The 15,555-nt window shown below is 33.7% G+C and overlaps 1 protein-coding gene across 5 annotated transcripts in view; it reads right to left on the bottom strand.

The window, feature by feature from the left end:
* The window catches only part of HMCN1 (hemicentin 1), a 457,926-nt gene that overhangs the window by 38,657 nt on the left and 403,714 nt on the right, over nt 1-15,555 (bottom strand). For all 5 annotated transcript variants that reach the window (XM_038542311.1, XM_038542313.1, XM_038542312.1 and 2 more), the window contains 6 exons: nt 14,619-14,753; nt 13,807-13,997; nt 11,970-12,051; nt 7,907-8,176; nt 7,039-7,209; nt 6,735-6,905 (listed from right to left, as the gene is read on the bottom strand). In XM_038542311.1, the coding sequence (XP_038398239.1) occupies nt 6,735-6,905; nt 7,039-7,209; nt 7,907-8,176; nt 11,970-12,051; nt 13,807-13,997; nt 14,619-14,753 (1,020 nt within the window). The remainder of the gene's footprint in view (nt 1-6,734; nt 6,906-7,038; nt 7,210-7,906; nt 8,177-11,969; nt 12,052-13,806; nt 13,998-14,618; nt 14,754-15,555) is intronic.

Here is a 15,555-nt window from a genome sequence, read left to right as displayed (position 1 = left end):
AAATTTGACCAGTAGTTTCCACGGAGTGATATTAAGGCCTTCCTTTTGGTAACTAACATATTACACCATCAAACCACAAGACCAAAGCAACCTTGTTTCCTACCAGGTGCATGGACTAAAAGTCAACATTATGGTTTCTCTCATGTATAAGTCAATATCAAGTGATATTTTTGTTTTAAGGGTACTTTATAGACATGGGGCTCATCAACTATGTTTTTGTGGTCATCCAGTTGAACCAAGATATGAACCACAATAGGGCCTTAAGGTCAGTGTCTAAGTATTCTCTTAACATGATCTATAAGACACTAAGAGAATTAGTTGAAAACCAAGTAATGAAATTATTATTTGGCTGCTTTGTTTAGATAATAATTTAAACCACATCTTAGATTTTCTTTCAGTTAACTATTTTCTAGTTGAGTTTATTACCTATCTTTGTACTTTGTAGATCCAGACAAGCACAGCTGGACAAATTTATCTTAGCTGACAAGAATTTGGACTAAAAAGTATTTGGCTAAACCTAAAAAGAAAGAAGAAAGCCTTTAAATATAGGGCAGATATCACTCAAAACTATTTCTTTATTAATTAAGATTACTGATGTATGGACTATGTGGCTGGAAAAAGTCTGCTATTCCAGTTATTTTAGTATGTTATATTTTCGAGGCTGTTGACAGATGCATTTTTTTTAAAAGATTACAATTGGGTGATGTTTATTATCTGAGTAATTTCTATTACATATAAATAGAGGTATTTACTTGAAGACCTTTTATTTTTTTTAAATCAGTGCAGATTTTTACCAGAATTGACTTTAGTGACATAATATATGTGGTAGAGGTGAAATGTTTCTTTTATATGAAAGAAACGATAAGAAAAAAGTTAGAATGATAATATAAGCCAGATAAAGAATAAAATATTGTGGTATATAAATAATACAAAAGAAAACAGCTATGGAGGAATTAGTATGTAAGAAAAATGCAAAATGTAATAAATGAATTTACTGCTACACTGAGTTGCAGTTCTGATTCTGGAAAAGCACTAGAACACGGTGCTTAGGAGTAAGGACTCTGGACCAGATGCCCTGGGTTTGATAACTGCTTTACCCTTACTATCTGTGCAAGCTTAGACAAATTACTTTCTGTGTGCTGTTTTATCATCTACAATATGCAGATAATAAAAGAACCTATTTTATTAGGATTAGGGTGAAGAATAATGAGTTGATAGATGAAAAATGCTTGGAATAGAGCAGGACACACAGTAAGTACTACACATATGTGAGCTATGAGCGAGTACAGCCATTCTTTTTCAAAACTTTATTTCAGTATGGTTGACATATAATGTTACATTAGTTTTAGGCATACATCATAGTGATTCAACAAATTTATATATTATGCTATGCTCACCACAAAGGCAGCTATCATTCTGTCACCATACAACACTATTACAATATTACTGACTATATTCCTTATGTTGTGCCTTTTATTTCTGTGACTTTTATTTTAAAACTGTAAGCCTGTATCTCCAACTCTCCTTCAGCTATTTTTTTTCATCCCCCCAACCTCCTTCCTTCTGGCAGACATCAATTTATTCTCTGTATTTATAGGTCTGATTCTACTTTTTGTTTATTCGTTTTTCCCCCAGATTCCACATATGAGTGCAACCATACAGTATTTATCTTTCTTAGTCTGACTTATTTCATTTAGCATACTATCCTCTAGGACCATTCATGTTTTGCAAATGGCAGACTCTCATCCCTTTTTATGGCCACATAATACACACACACACTTACACACATCTTCCTAATCCATTAATCTATTAACGGGCACAGGTTGCTTCTACATCTTGGTTATTATAAATAATGCTGCAATAAACACAGAGGTGCATATATCTTTTTGAAATAGTGTTTTCATTTTTCTTGGGTAAATACGCAGGAATGGAATTATTGGATCATATGCTAATTCTATTTTTAATTTTTTGAGGACAATCTATACTGTTTTCCAAAGTAAAACCATTCTCCACTCAAAATTCTGAACTGCCAGAAAGACACTTTTAAAAATGCTCATTCTTTAAAATATCTGTATATATATATATTATAATATGTATATATATTATACATATATTAGGTATATTATAAATATATTTTTATGACAATGACTCTAAAATTGCAGCAGAATGGCCCACTCTGGATGATAACAATCTTTTTTAGGGGGAGGACTGGCAGTTAAAAAATACTCTTCTAACTGTGGCAAGGAAAGTATAATATAAGCCTAAAGTATCAATTTGCACCAGAAAGTAAGAAAGTATTCAAGGAATTATGGGTACAAGCCAAGAGGACCCTGAAGCTAGCCTAAAGGGCTCTCCACTAGCCAAATCTAGGACAACAGAACATCACAATAAATAATAGTAGTGGTGTGTAATAAACTATTGAATGAAATAATACCTGAATCTTAACTGATATAAATTTAAAAAGATAAGAGAAAGTTCTTCCTTACAATATGAAGCTAATAATAAATGTAGAAGATCTGGTGTAGTTAAAATATGGAAATAGTTGATTTAAGCAAGAATCTTAAATAGATGCTAAAACTAATGAGTGAAAGATTGAAAGAAACAAGATGTTTATGTAGTCTGAAAGTTTCCCTACAAAATACTTACTAATTACAAAGGTAAAAATACTAACTCTAGAGTGGTATTCACCACTTTAAACAAGTGAAAAAAGTTAGCATTACCAGTTTGGGACAAACTGATATTATGTGCCTTCTGATATGATGTACTGAGAAGGACATGAAATAATTTCTGTCATGTTTCTGCCAAAATGCAAAACCTGAAGCTAATTGTGAGGAAATAGCAGACAAATCCAAACTGAAAACTCTTGTGCAAATGATTGGCCTGTACAGTTAAGAAAATATCAAGATCAGAAAAGTCAAAAGAAACTAAGGAATTGTTCCAGTTATGAGCAGCCAAACAGAAATGACAAAGACATGCAAGTGTGTTCCTAGATCGAATTTAGAATGGGAAAAAAGGACTTATAAAAGCATTACTGGGATAAGTCACAAGATGTGAATGTGGATTGTGGATTAGGCAGTGGGATTAGTAACAGTATTGCATTAAAGTCAAATTCTTGATTTTGATAATTGAACTGTGATTATGAAAGATAATGACCTTGATTTAGTTAAATACACATGATTGGTGAATCTGAGTGAGGGCATGCAGGAGTTCTTTGTACTATTCCTGCAAGTTTTCTATAAGTTTGACAGTATTAAAAATAAATTCTTACTAAAAAGAGTAAAACTCTGTGAAGCAAAAGCTAATAGAACTACAAAAAAATACATGAATTCACTATGATAGAGACTTTGATACTCCTCTATCACAAATGCACAGATGTAGCGGGAAGAAAACCAGTAAGGAAATTGTTGAACTCAACACCACCATTGATCAAGTGGATATAATTGACATTTACAGACTATTCCATCAAACTACAGCAGAATACACCTTCACAAGTTCATCTGCAACATTCACCCAGACAGAACACATCCTAGGTCATAAAATACATCTTTAAAATTTTAAAAGAATAGACATAATTTAATATCTGCTCTCAGACCACAGTGGAATTAAGATAATAACAGAAAAATAACTAGAAAACCCTCATCTATGTGGAGATTAAACAACACACTTCAAAATGATACATAGATCAAAGAAATCTCAAGAAATTAAAAATATTTTGAACTAAGTAAAGATGAAAGCATAACTTCTCAAAATTTGTGGGATGCAGCAAAAGCAGTGCTAGGAGGGAAATTTATAGCACTCAGTGCATTTATTAGAAAAGAAAGATCTAAATCAATTACCTAAGTTTCTACCTCAGGAAACCAGAAAAAGAAGAGAAAGTTAAATCCAAAGTAGTCAGAAGGAAAAAAAAAAAAAAAAGAATTAGAACAGAAATCAGTGAAATTGAAAAAAGGAAGCCAATAGATAACATCAATGAAATCAAAAGCTGCCTCTTTGAAAATATCAATAAAGTCAATAAGGATCTAACCAGAGGAAGAAAAAAGAGAGACTGAGAACACAAATTACTAGTATCAGACATGAAAGAGGGGACATCGCTATGAATCCTGTGAATATTAAAAGGGTAATAAAGGAATACTATAAACAGTCTATGCTTAAATTTGATAACCTGGATGAAATGGACCAATTCTTTGAAAGACACAATTTGCCAAAACTTGCACAAGAAGTAGACATCTGAATAAACCTGTATCTCTTAAAGACAGTGAATCAAAATTAATAACCATACCAAATGGAAAGCACTATTTCAAATGGGTTCACTGCTGAATTTTCCTAAACATTTAAGGAAGACATTATACCAATTCTTTACCATCCCTCTGAGAAGACAGAAGCAGAAAGATTACTTTCTAACTTATTCTATGAGGCCAGCATTTCCCTAATAGCAAAATCAGACAAAGACATTACAAGAAAAGAAAAATTATGGATCAAAAACTCTCATGAACATAGATTAAAAAATCATCAATGAAATATCAACAATATATAAAAAGAAAAGCCCTTCAATCTCTAAGATTCTGACATACCCCCTGGATGAGAAAGACTATCTTAGGCTACCTGCCATTTTAAAGTGGTCTGATGAAAAATACTTAACAACCACCTCTCAGAAAATAGGGAGATAAACTGATTTGTAGCATCATGGCATAAACGCTTCCACTATAGTCTATGCCCAGCTAGCAATATGATGTCACTAAACTTTCAAACAGAAAGAGATACATGTTTTCATTTGTTGGCTCCAGGATACCACTGACACTTTGCCAAAACAATAGTTAAGTTCAATTAATTTAGGGACTGGGGAATAACTAGAGGAAGTCTCAAAAATAGCCAGTAGAACAGTTGAGTAAAATACCAGTAAACCAATAGTTACTCAATATGAAGAGAAAAAAGCTTTTATTTTAGGACATCCATAGATATCATTTTTGCTTTTCCTTATATTGATATAACTAACAATCTGCACAAAGATTGCTCTAATCAGGTATTCTGGCCTTTTTAAATTTCATGTATTATTCTATTATAATTAGCTTTCTAATTTTTTAAGATTAAAAGAATATTTTTGTCTTTGGTTTATTTTTGTTTAAGATTTCACAACAGTATTTTACTTTTGTAATGTAATATAAGTTCTGAACTACAAATCAAGACAGCTAGGATCTAAGCAAACAGGCTTAGCAATCAGATAGACTTGGATTCAAATCCTTGATTCACTTTTTATTAGCTATGTAACGGTCAGTGAATTAATTATCATATATTTTCTGAATCTTGGTTTCCTCAATTATACAATAGGATATGATATCCAATGTAGTGGATAGCTATTTCATTTTGGTTTGTCAGCATCCCCTTTCCCTTTTTTTCAAACCATCTCAGCTAAGGTGTCTCATCTAGTTATGCTCTATCACTGCAACTCTTTGAGTTTGTTCAGTATGCTTATCAATGTCTGAATGATATTATCTATCATTCTAACTGGAGCAATTAAAACAATACTTTGAGCACAGAGTTGGTGCTCAATAAATATTTACTGGATAAATGAATTAATACATGAATTAATTAATGAATGGCCAGACACTCTTCTATTCCATATGATTTCTCTCGGCTAACAAGGAGCTCTGCCCCTCTTGACACACTGCGGGTAGGTAGCTCAAGCCACTTATTCAAGTATCTGGACTTAGTTGAGTTCAGAGGTGAGCATGGGACCCCCAAAAAATCAATGAGGTCTCCTTTTCAGAGGTTGGTAGGAATTCTGAGAGAGAGAGGGCAAGACCCTTTTTTCTGAGGTGTTAGATTCTAAGTGAGTCAGTAGCTGTCAGCAGTAATTTTTTTTCCACTGCATGGAAAGAGGTTAATGGACAATAAAGCCAAAGTGAGGAAAGCAGAGATGAGAGATAGAAAACATGCTAGTAAAAACACTGGCCAAATCCTTGAATTCAATCATACCTGATAGTAGAATCTTCTATTTAAGCTTATTTTAAAAAAATATTTTATTTATTCATTAGAGACACATACACAGGGAGAGAGAGGCAGAAACAGACAGAGGGAGAAAACAGGCTTCCTGCAAGGAGGCTGATGTGGGACTTGATCCCAGATCCCAGGAACATGCCCTGAGCCAAAGACAGACGTTCAAATGCTGAGCCATCCAGACATCCCAGCTTAAGCTTATTTAATTTTGGTTTCTGTCACTTTAATCTGAAAAAAGCCCTAAAATACCTATGTTGTAGGGTTGCTTTACAAAGTAAAAAACCACATGTACATAAAGCACCTAACATAGTTCCTAGAACATGACAGGTGTTTAGTGAATAGATGCTATTATATTATCTTAGTCCTCACTAATTGTGTGTTTCTAGAAAAGTCTTTAAATACCCTAGACTTCATTTTTCTTACCTGAAAATGAATGGCTGCACTAGATGTTAAGATCCTTATTACTTCTAAAATTTGTAAACACTTTATTTTCTCTACATGATTCAAAATACACCACAGTTTGTGTAACATAAAGATGTTCAATTAAATCAGGGATTTTCCTTAACATTGATTAATGTCATACCTTTCATAACTTTATCAATGAGACAGAAGAACACAGAGAATGAATATATTCCAGGGTAGAGGCCACAAGATCTTTTTATAACAAAGAAGAAAAAGTAATTATAACCCCTTTCTAGGACTTAAAAATAGCCAAGTTTTGCCAATCAGTGTATTCTCACCTGGACAAGGCCTAATGTTGCACATGATGATTTCTACTGCATTTCCTTCACATGGCCGCCCACCATATTGAGCTGATGGATTATTGCAAGTTCTGGTCCTGGTTCGGTTGCCACGTCCACAACTCCTTGTGCATTCTTCCCAAGGGTTCCATTCTGACCAGCCACCATCCACTACACAAAGGTGAAACATTACACTGTTGGATACTTTTCAATTTAAAGCATTAATACTGAGGCAATCCGTAGTTAGGGAACAGAAGTGAGTATCTATTGAACATGTGCCTATCTGTTGAATAAAGAGGTGTACCTGGACACAGCTTACGTTGACAGTTTCGGGTTTCTGAATCTGACCCTTGGCAAGGTTTCCCACCATTGGCTGGAAAGGGGTTGTTGCACAGACGACTTCTCTTCTGGATGCCTTTTCCACAGGTGACACTGCAGGATCTCCATGAAGACCACTGGGAATATCCACCATGTACTGCAAATAAAACATTGGACTTTGTGTTTGTGAACAACAAAACATAAATTGATTTTCATTTGTGCACCAGGTCTAAAGCTGAATCTATAATTGCTGAGAAATTGCTTATGGATGCTCTCTTTTATGTTAAAATTAAAATCTATACAGGAAAGAAGAATTTCAAATAGTTAGCTATAGTTTCTTCCCAGCTCTGATCCTGACTCATGTGAACATGGCTGCTAGAAGAGTGAGAGACCAAGAAGTTCAAATACTGTTTACCTTTTGGATATGTCATTTTTTAAAGAAAAATAAATGCATCAATTTCTGATAATAAATTTGACTTAGTTTTGAATCAATACATCAGTCCAGGATTTTGAATTGTTAGCATGGTATTTTACTGCTTTAATCTGTATTGTTTTATTCCCTCCAGTCTGTAAATTATGGGATTTTTGTTCTAGCTCCACAATCTAGAAGCATCTTAGAGATAAAGGAGACTTGGACTAAGATGTCTAATAATTTTTATGATTTGGTTTGCCCGAGGTGCTATTTATCTATTTATTTATTTTTAAAGTTTATTTATTTTTGTGATCTCTACACTCAGTGCGGGGCTTAAACTCACAGCCCTGAGATGGAGTGGCATGCTCTTCCAACTGAGCCAGCCAGGGTAATACTACCTCCAGGTGCTATTTTATGTAAATATCCCTCTGATCACACTCACCCTGGACTGTGACTGGCACTCTGACAAGGACAGAACCCATCAGGTTTCGAGCAACACATTCATATTCAGACGTATCTTCTTTCTGAGCAGCAGCAATATGTAATGAGTTGTTGGACAGCACATTAACTCGGTCATCCCAGGGGATAGAGTGCCCTTGACGGGACCATGTAATGGTTGGATAAGGCTCTCCAGTTGCCTGACAATTCAATATGACTTTGCCACCGGCATTAATAACAGTTTCTACTGGCTCAAGGGTGATAATGGGAGGACCTACAGAAAAAAGAAGATGGCATTTCTTAGTTTTTACTAAGTTATATTAACATTTTTTATCAATATTATATAGTAACATTATTTTGGAAAAAAATGGGTGGATTTGTTTATAGAACACTATTTCTCAACTACTAAGGTTGCCATTGTCATCGATAAACTTTTCATAGCTCTGTTTTACTCACTAAATGTCCAAAATTTTAACCCCCTAAGCAGATTAGTCTATAGTATATGCTCTGCAGTCATACTTTCTAGATTCAAACTCTGCTTCTGTTCTGTAGGCCCTCTCTGAGCTTTGTGTCCTTCAGAAAATTCTTGTTAATACTCCACTAAGATGATGTAAGCCTAGCTCTTTTACAGGGGAAGCACATGATATTATTAGTACTATTGTTGTTATCATTGTTTTTGTCTGTGTTTACATGGTATCCCTTACATCATTTTTTGATGAAGAGTCATTATTCACTTTTTCTTTCATTACTGGTCGTAATTCATGTATTCAATAAACATGTATTGCGAGCCTACTATTTTCCAGGCATTGTGTTAGATGCTGAGTGTACAGAGATAACAGATATAACTTATTATAGTCTCAAGGACTTCACAGTCCACTGATAAGACAGGTGAGTGACTATAATTACTTAGCTATAATGTAGTTATAGGATTTAGTAATGGAATAGGAAGAACAGTATTTAGTACAGAATAGGTAAATATGTGGTAACATGGAAGCATAGACAGTAGTGGCTTAATAGATCAACAGAGGCATTCATTGAAAATAGAGAGGAAAAGGAAGATATTCAAGAATCATTAAGAATGAGGTAGAAAGAAAATCAAGAGAGAATGGTACCCTGGCAATCATAGGAAGGGGTTTCAAGAAAGAGGGAGAAGTTAATAGTTTTATAGTAGATTATTATAGTAGATTATAGCTGCTCAAGTAAGTCAGAAAAAGTGTAAAGGCAGCTGTATACAGCTGCTGGCAGAAAGTTTATGCTGGCCTACAGTGTCAAGAAATATAGAATATGAAAGACTTCATGGGGAAGAAGAAGCTTGAACTAGATTTTCAAAAATGGGTAAGATTATGTATAGGAGAAGGGAAGCTACTCGGAGAGAAGGAAATAGCATGGAGACAGATTTAGCTTTGAAAGGATGATTTCCCCCAGAGAGCAGCAGCATACAAGGTTTTAAACATTTATTTAATCAGAAGACTTCACATTCGAATAGGTGAGCAAAGAGGAGGTTGTATATTCTTGAAGGGTGAAGGTTGTGATATAGTGGGGTTGAATGATTTGCTCAATGAGAGGTAATAAATGTCACATAATTCAGGGTGACGGCTCCATTTTAGATGGAGAAGTATAGGGAGAATAATAGAACATAAAACAAAAGTGGAAGTAAAATGTGTTTTATTGTGACATTAATATGCGAGCGTTTTATGTGGAGTTATTACTGACATGTTGTCTTTTACAAAAGTAATTATTTCATATGAGGTTTGAATGTCTCAGTGAGTATCATTAATGCATTATTCATGTATATGCCCATATCATCCTACACAATTACCTTCTTACTTGATGTTTATGTTAACCTTACTCTAGAAACTTTCAGGACTGGGGCTTTTATTTATCTCCCAGTGTTTAGATTATGTTATGAGTTCAATAAACTGCTGCTGAATAAATTAAATGCCTCAGATTAATCACTCAACACTAAATGATAACATAATGACTAAATGAGCTCTTCTGCTCCTGCTATTATGGTCAAAGAAAATGTCAAATAAAACTCAGAATCTTAATTTCAATGCCGTATTTGAACATTTCCGATTGCCCATAAGGCTATAAATTAACTCAACAATAGAATTCCATATGTATATCTTTCATGGTTGAATTAATTCTATCAGTCACATAATGATCAGTTAAATATGAGTACTTTCTCTAAATGAAAACATTGCTTCTGGTGCTTTAATTTTAAACAAATTATATTTTGTATTTTTTTATATGCCTCACTTATTTAAATCAACTTCTTGTCGGCACATGTAAATAAGCTAATCTAATGAAGCCTTTCATAAACCAGATCAGTGGAACACTCTTCCAGGAGAGATTAATCATTGTGATGCCCTACCTACATTTACTCAACAAAGCAGGGAGGAAGGTTTCATGGAAAAAACATTTATTTGGGAAATGTAGCATATTATACCCTTCTCTTGCTGAATTTTAACAATTAACATGTTAACATTTTAGGAAATATCTGCAATAAAGAAACCTGGCAACTAAGCAGGGCTTGGCATATAGTAGATGCTTTTTATATATTTGATAAATGAATGAACTTTGTTTAATTGATTCTTTTTCAGACTTGTTTGACCATGGAACTCTAGTTTTTTCCTAATAACATCCTACAAGGCGATGTACTTTATAAAACATCATCTTAGCAAGATATGGAAACAACCTAAGTTCTCGTGACGGACGAATGGATAAAGAAAATGAGAAGAAATGAGAATCATTTTCTTTATCCATATATATATATATGGATATATAATGGAATATTATCCAGCAATAAAAAGAAGGAAATCCTGCCATTTGCAACAGCATGAATGGACCTGGAGGGCATTATGGTAAACCAGACATAGATAAATAGTATATGGTATCATTTATATGTGAAATCTTTAAAAAAGAGTTGAATTCACAGAAACAGAGTTGATTGGGGGAAATGAGTGATGTGGATCAAAGGACACAAACTTTCACTTAGAAATGAATAAGTTCCAAGGTTCTAAGGTATAGCATGATGACTATAGTTAATAACATTGCACTGTATCCTCGAATTTATAAAGTGAGTAGATCTTCAGTGTTCTTACCAAAACAATCAAAACCAAAAAATGGTAACTGTGAAGTGATGGATGTGTTAATAAACTTGATTGGTGCAATCATTTCACAGTGTGTATATTATATATATATATATATATATATATATATATATATATATACATAATTTCCACACTGTACATTTTAAATACACACAGTTTTATTTACCTAGTATACCTCAATAGAGCTAGGGGAAAACACTGTCTTGGATTTTTACAAAGTATCTATTATTAAATGCTAAGGTCTGAAAAAGATTTTAAAAAGTTAAAGTCTTAGATAATAGTAGTTTATTTAGCAAATAACTGTTAGTAAATACTTGTCTGCAGCATCTCTTGATAGTGAATGAAGAAAACATAATTTTATCTCACTAAATACTGAGCCTATTCACAGAAGAAGTTTATTCACTTAAGTTCTCAACCCAATGATGCTACCCTCAGGTCAATCCTGAAGTGGTTCTGGAGACTATCCTTTTAATGGCTTACACTGAGGGGCTTCTTAATGAGCATGATAGTCCTACTATCAGAATACATAATTATTTCGCTGAAGATTGATAGCAATCAACCTAGAGAACTTTCAAATTCATTGATATTAGTCTTTACTTTTAATATATATGTTTAAAGTCCCACAAAATGACATTTTTGTAAAAGTATGAGATCCATGGTGAACTACATGAAGGGTATTTGACTGAATATTTTTCAAACCAAAAGAAAGCTCTGCCACCAAGCAATTGCAATCGTGAACTGCATATGTTAGATAAAATAGAAAAAATATCTATTCAAAACTGTATCAATCTTTTGCTTGATAACAAATTGCTCTATCAGCAGCAGAAAACTAAATTGCATAATTCTGAAGACTGCTGATAATATACTTGCTATAAAGTTAAAGAAGATGGACATTCTTTATTAGGCAACATTCCTCAAATTGGGTGTTTACATAGAGTTTAATAAGCAGCTTACTCTGCAGGGTCAGACTCATGCTGCGCTCCACCACCCCAGCGTCATTGGTAGCTACACATGTATAATCACCAGCATCTTCATTCTATGGAAATAAGCAGTGTCTTATTAAAATGTGTGCCTATAGAGCAGGGCAAAAAATTTTTTCACTATGAGGTTAATATAAAATTCCATTTTTGAGAAGAGATTATCATAGAAATAGATAAAACTACATATATTTAACACCATAAGTAGGTTTAAAAACAAGAAAAAATTGCCAGCCTAAATGTTTCCAAAATAGTCTATTATTGTTTTCTGAGAATAATAATTGCTAGGAAACTGAAGCAAAAATAACATTTTTTGTAATCTACCGAAAATAACCTCACTAAAGAAAACTGCCTATGCTATTCTTCCAGATATCTTTTTTTTTTTTAATCCAAAAAGAGAGGGAAAGAGAGGGAGAGGCAGAGAGAGAGAGAGAGAGAGAGAGAGAGAATCTTAGGCAGATTCCATGCTCAGCATGGAGCCCAATGTTGGGCTTGATCTCCCAACTCTGAGATCACAACCTGAGCCAAAATCAAGAGTTAGACACTTAATCATCTGAGCCATTCAGGCACGTCTATTCTTCCAGATACCTCAAAAAGCATTAAAATAATGAGGACAAAGGAACAAATATTGAGACTTTTCTAATGGGGATTACTAAAAAAATTAAGAGGGGTCTCTAGGGAGTGTGCACTTCAGGTGAGAAAGTGAAAAACTAACTTAATGATGAATCACAGAATATAAGTCACATTTATATGTATACATATTTATACATATGTGGTATAAAAATAATATATGAGTTTAGATTTGATGACTAATTAGAGTCACAGATTTTGCTAAAAGTCTGGTGAATATGAGAATTTGTTAATAAAAACATTAAGTCAATAAAGGAGAACTGAACTGCAGGAAGTAGAGCAGGGTGGGAGAAGGAAGACAGATGTTTGATTGGGGGTGTCAATGTATTACCCAGATAGAAATTTTCAATAAGAAACTGTAAATGGAACTTGGAAGAGTTTCAGAGTTGGAGGTAAATATTTAAGAATCCGAAATTTTATGGTGAAAAAAATTAGTATTAACATTAGTGGTATTAGAAGAAGTACCAAGGACTTTAGAAGTAGTAAAACTTGTGTAGAGGAAAGGGAGAAGGTGGTAATGAAGAAATCTAAATTTCACTAGTGTTGTAGCAGTTAAAGATAGAAATCATTGCAAAATTGAAAGGACAAGGAACATCCAATGCTGAAATAAAACCCAGGAGAAAGACTAAGAGTGGTTCATTGGATCAGGTGATTAAATATTATATTTTAATTATTATTTCAATTAATTCAACAATGCATTAAAAATTATCCATCTGTAGTCTAGTTGAGAAATTTTTAGATAAAATATCTCATTCACTTGACTCCAAAATTAGAATAACTTAAAGCAACACTCATTTTCTGAATTGCTGAAGCTTTTGGAAAGCCTTATTAGGGTTATCAGCTCAGTGATGAAACCTAACCTTATAATTTATCTGTAACTGTGTTTATAATTCTTTAATTTCTTTGATCTAATACAGATTTGAGGAAGTTATCTAATGATGCTAAATAATAATAGGATCAATCATTGGGAACAAAGCAGCAACATTATTTTGTTGCTTGTGTTTCTTTGAAAAAGCTAAAAATAATCAGTTTGAACACTGTGTCAGTTGTTTATAAAAACCCATTGATTCAGATTTTATGATTTAATTAGAAATGCAACAGAAACTTTTCCCATTCATGGCACCTATAGAGAGGCATTAATTGTGGCAATTAAAGTGCCCACCAAAAATTTCAGTGTAACTTACTACAGTGCCATAAATGGCCAGGGAACCATTGACCAGTTGACGGATTCTGTGGTTAATTTCAATATCCATCCCCTTTCTGCTCCATTGAATGGTTGGGGCAGGATCTCCTTTCACCTCACAATTCAAGATTGCATTACCACCAAGTGGTTCAATCCAGTTAGAAGGGTAATCACCTTTGAAGACTGGAGGTTCTGGGAAATAACAATGGATAATTATAAGTAAAAGGAAGCTCTGATAATTTCCTTGTGATTTTGACCTATTTAGAAAGATAATTTTAGTGAGGAAGGGAAAAGCCACTTTTGAACCCCATGGATTTTCAGAATCAACTGCTCATGCTAATCAACCAGATAATTTGGTTAGGGATCCCTGGGTGGCGCAGCGGTTTGGCGCCTGCCTTTGGCCCAGGGCGCGATCCTGGAGACCCGGGATCGAATCCCACGTCGGGCTCCCAGTGCATGGAGCCTGCTTCTCCCTCTGCCTATGTCTCTGCCTCTCTCTCTCTCTCACTGTGTGCCTATCATAAATAAATAAAATTTAAAAAAAAATGAAAAAAAATAAAAAAAAATCAACCAGATAATTTGGTTAGTTTCAATAATCTAAGCAGATGATTCTGTTTTGTACCAAATGATTTCTTTGCTTACCTTTTTTTGAGTTGACTGTTGATAATTTTTTATCTTATGAATTTGCGCATGTGTGAAACAGGACTAGATGGATTAATAAACTGAAGTTATAGTGTATAACTACATAATAAGGAAGCAAAATGCAAACTATTCATTATGAATAAATGATAAAGATAGAGCATGTTTACCTACCTTTCACATAAACAAATCCAATTGCCTTCACAAAACCAACGCTGTTCTCTGCAGTGCACACATAAGTACCTGAATCCTCTTTTGACACTCTTTCAATAACAAGTTCACTGTGTCCATTAACACTGTCAAAGTGGGCTGAAAGAAACAAGTCAGGAAACGACACAAATGCCTCTCAGTAACTTAGGAAAATAATCACAACAGCTCAATATTTTGCAGGTTGGATTTATGAGTTGGTCAGCAGCTAAACTAGAGATCTCATCATGACATTGGAGAAGAGAGCCTTTTTCACAGATTTCTTCCCCTAAGCTATTTGCTGTCTCTAGAGACTTGTTTGAAGAATGAAAAACAGCAGAAGGAACAGGAAAAGAAGATGAAAACAAACATCTTTTAAAATTATTTTAGATTTAAAGTACACCTTTCATCTCAAAGTGTTGCCTAAATCTGGCTCGTGGTCTCTCTGGGTTTCAAAAATCTTTCATTCAGACATCTGACATTTTCCATTTCATTTATTTCACCACCACAATTTACCTCAAAAACATAAAAACCTTTTCAGTTGTAATTCAACTGACTTGGCAGGTCAGAGGGGAAATCATGAAAACATATGCTAGCTAGGTAATAATGACAACATGATTAAATTTGTAATAATTTAACTTCTCCATAAATGGTGATGATATAAATATTTATAAAGGTAGTTATAATATTTGGAATAGAATTTAAGGTAAACATGCTAATCCTCAAGCAACTTATACTCAATAAGATTCTGATTAGATCAGCAAACACCTAATTATGTTAGGTATTTTTACTTTGCTTGCTTTCCTCCATTTGAATTATTTCAAAAGATTTCATACTGTTGAATATTAAGTGCAAAATCAAGCTTTAAAAATTTAAATAGCTGAATTAGTTATTACACCATCAGAAAACAGTACTGATTAGATTT

The sequence above is a fragment of the Canis lupus genome, chromosome 7 (assembly GCF_011100685.1).
Source record: "Canis lupus familiaris isolate Mischka breed German Shepherd chromosome 7, alternate assembly UU_Cfam_GSD_1.0, whole genome shotgun sequence".
NCBI classification, from domain to species: Eukaryota; Metazoa; Chordata; class Mammalia; order Carnivora; family Canidae; genus Canis; species Canis lupus.
This window is presented reverse-complemented; position numbering and strand designations above follow the sequence as displayed.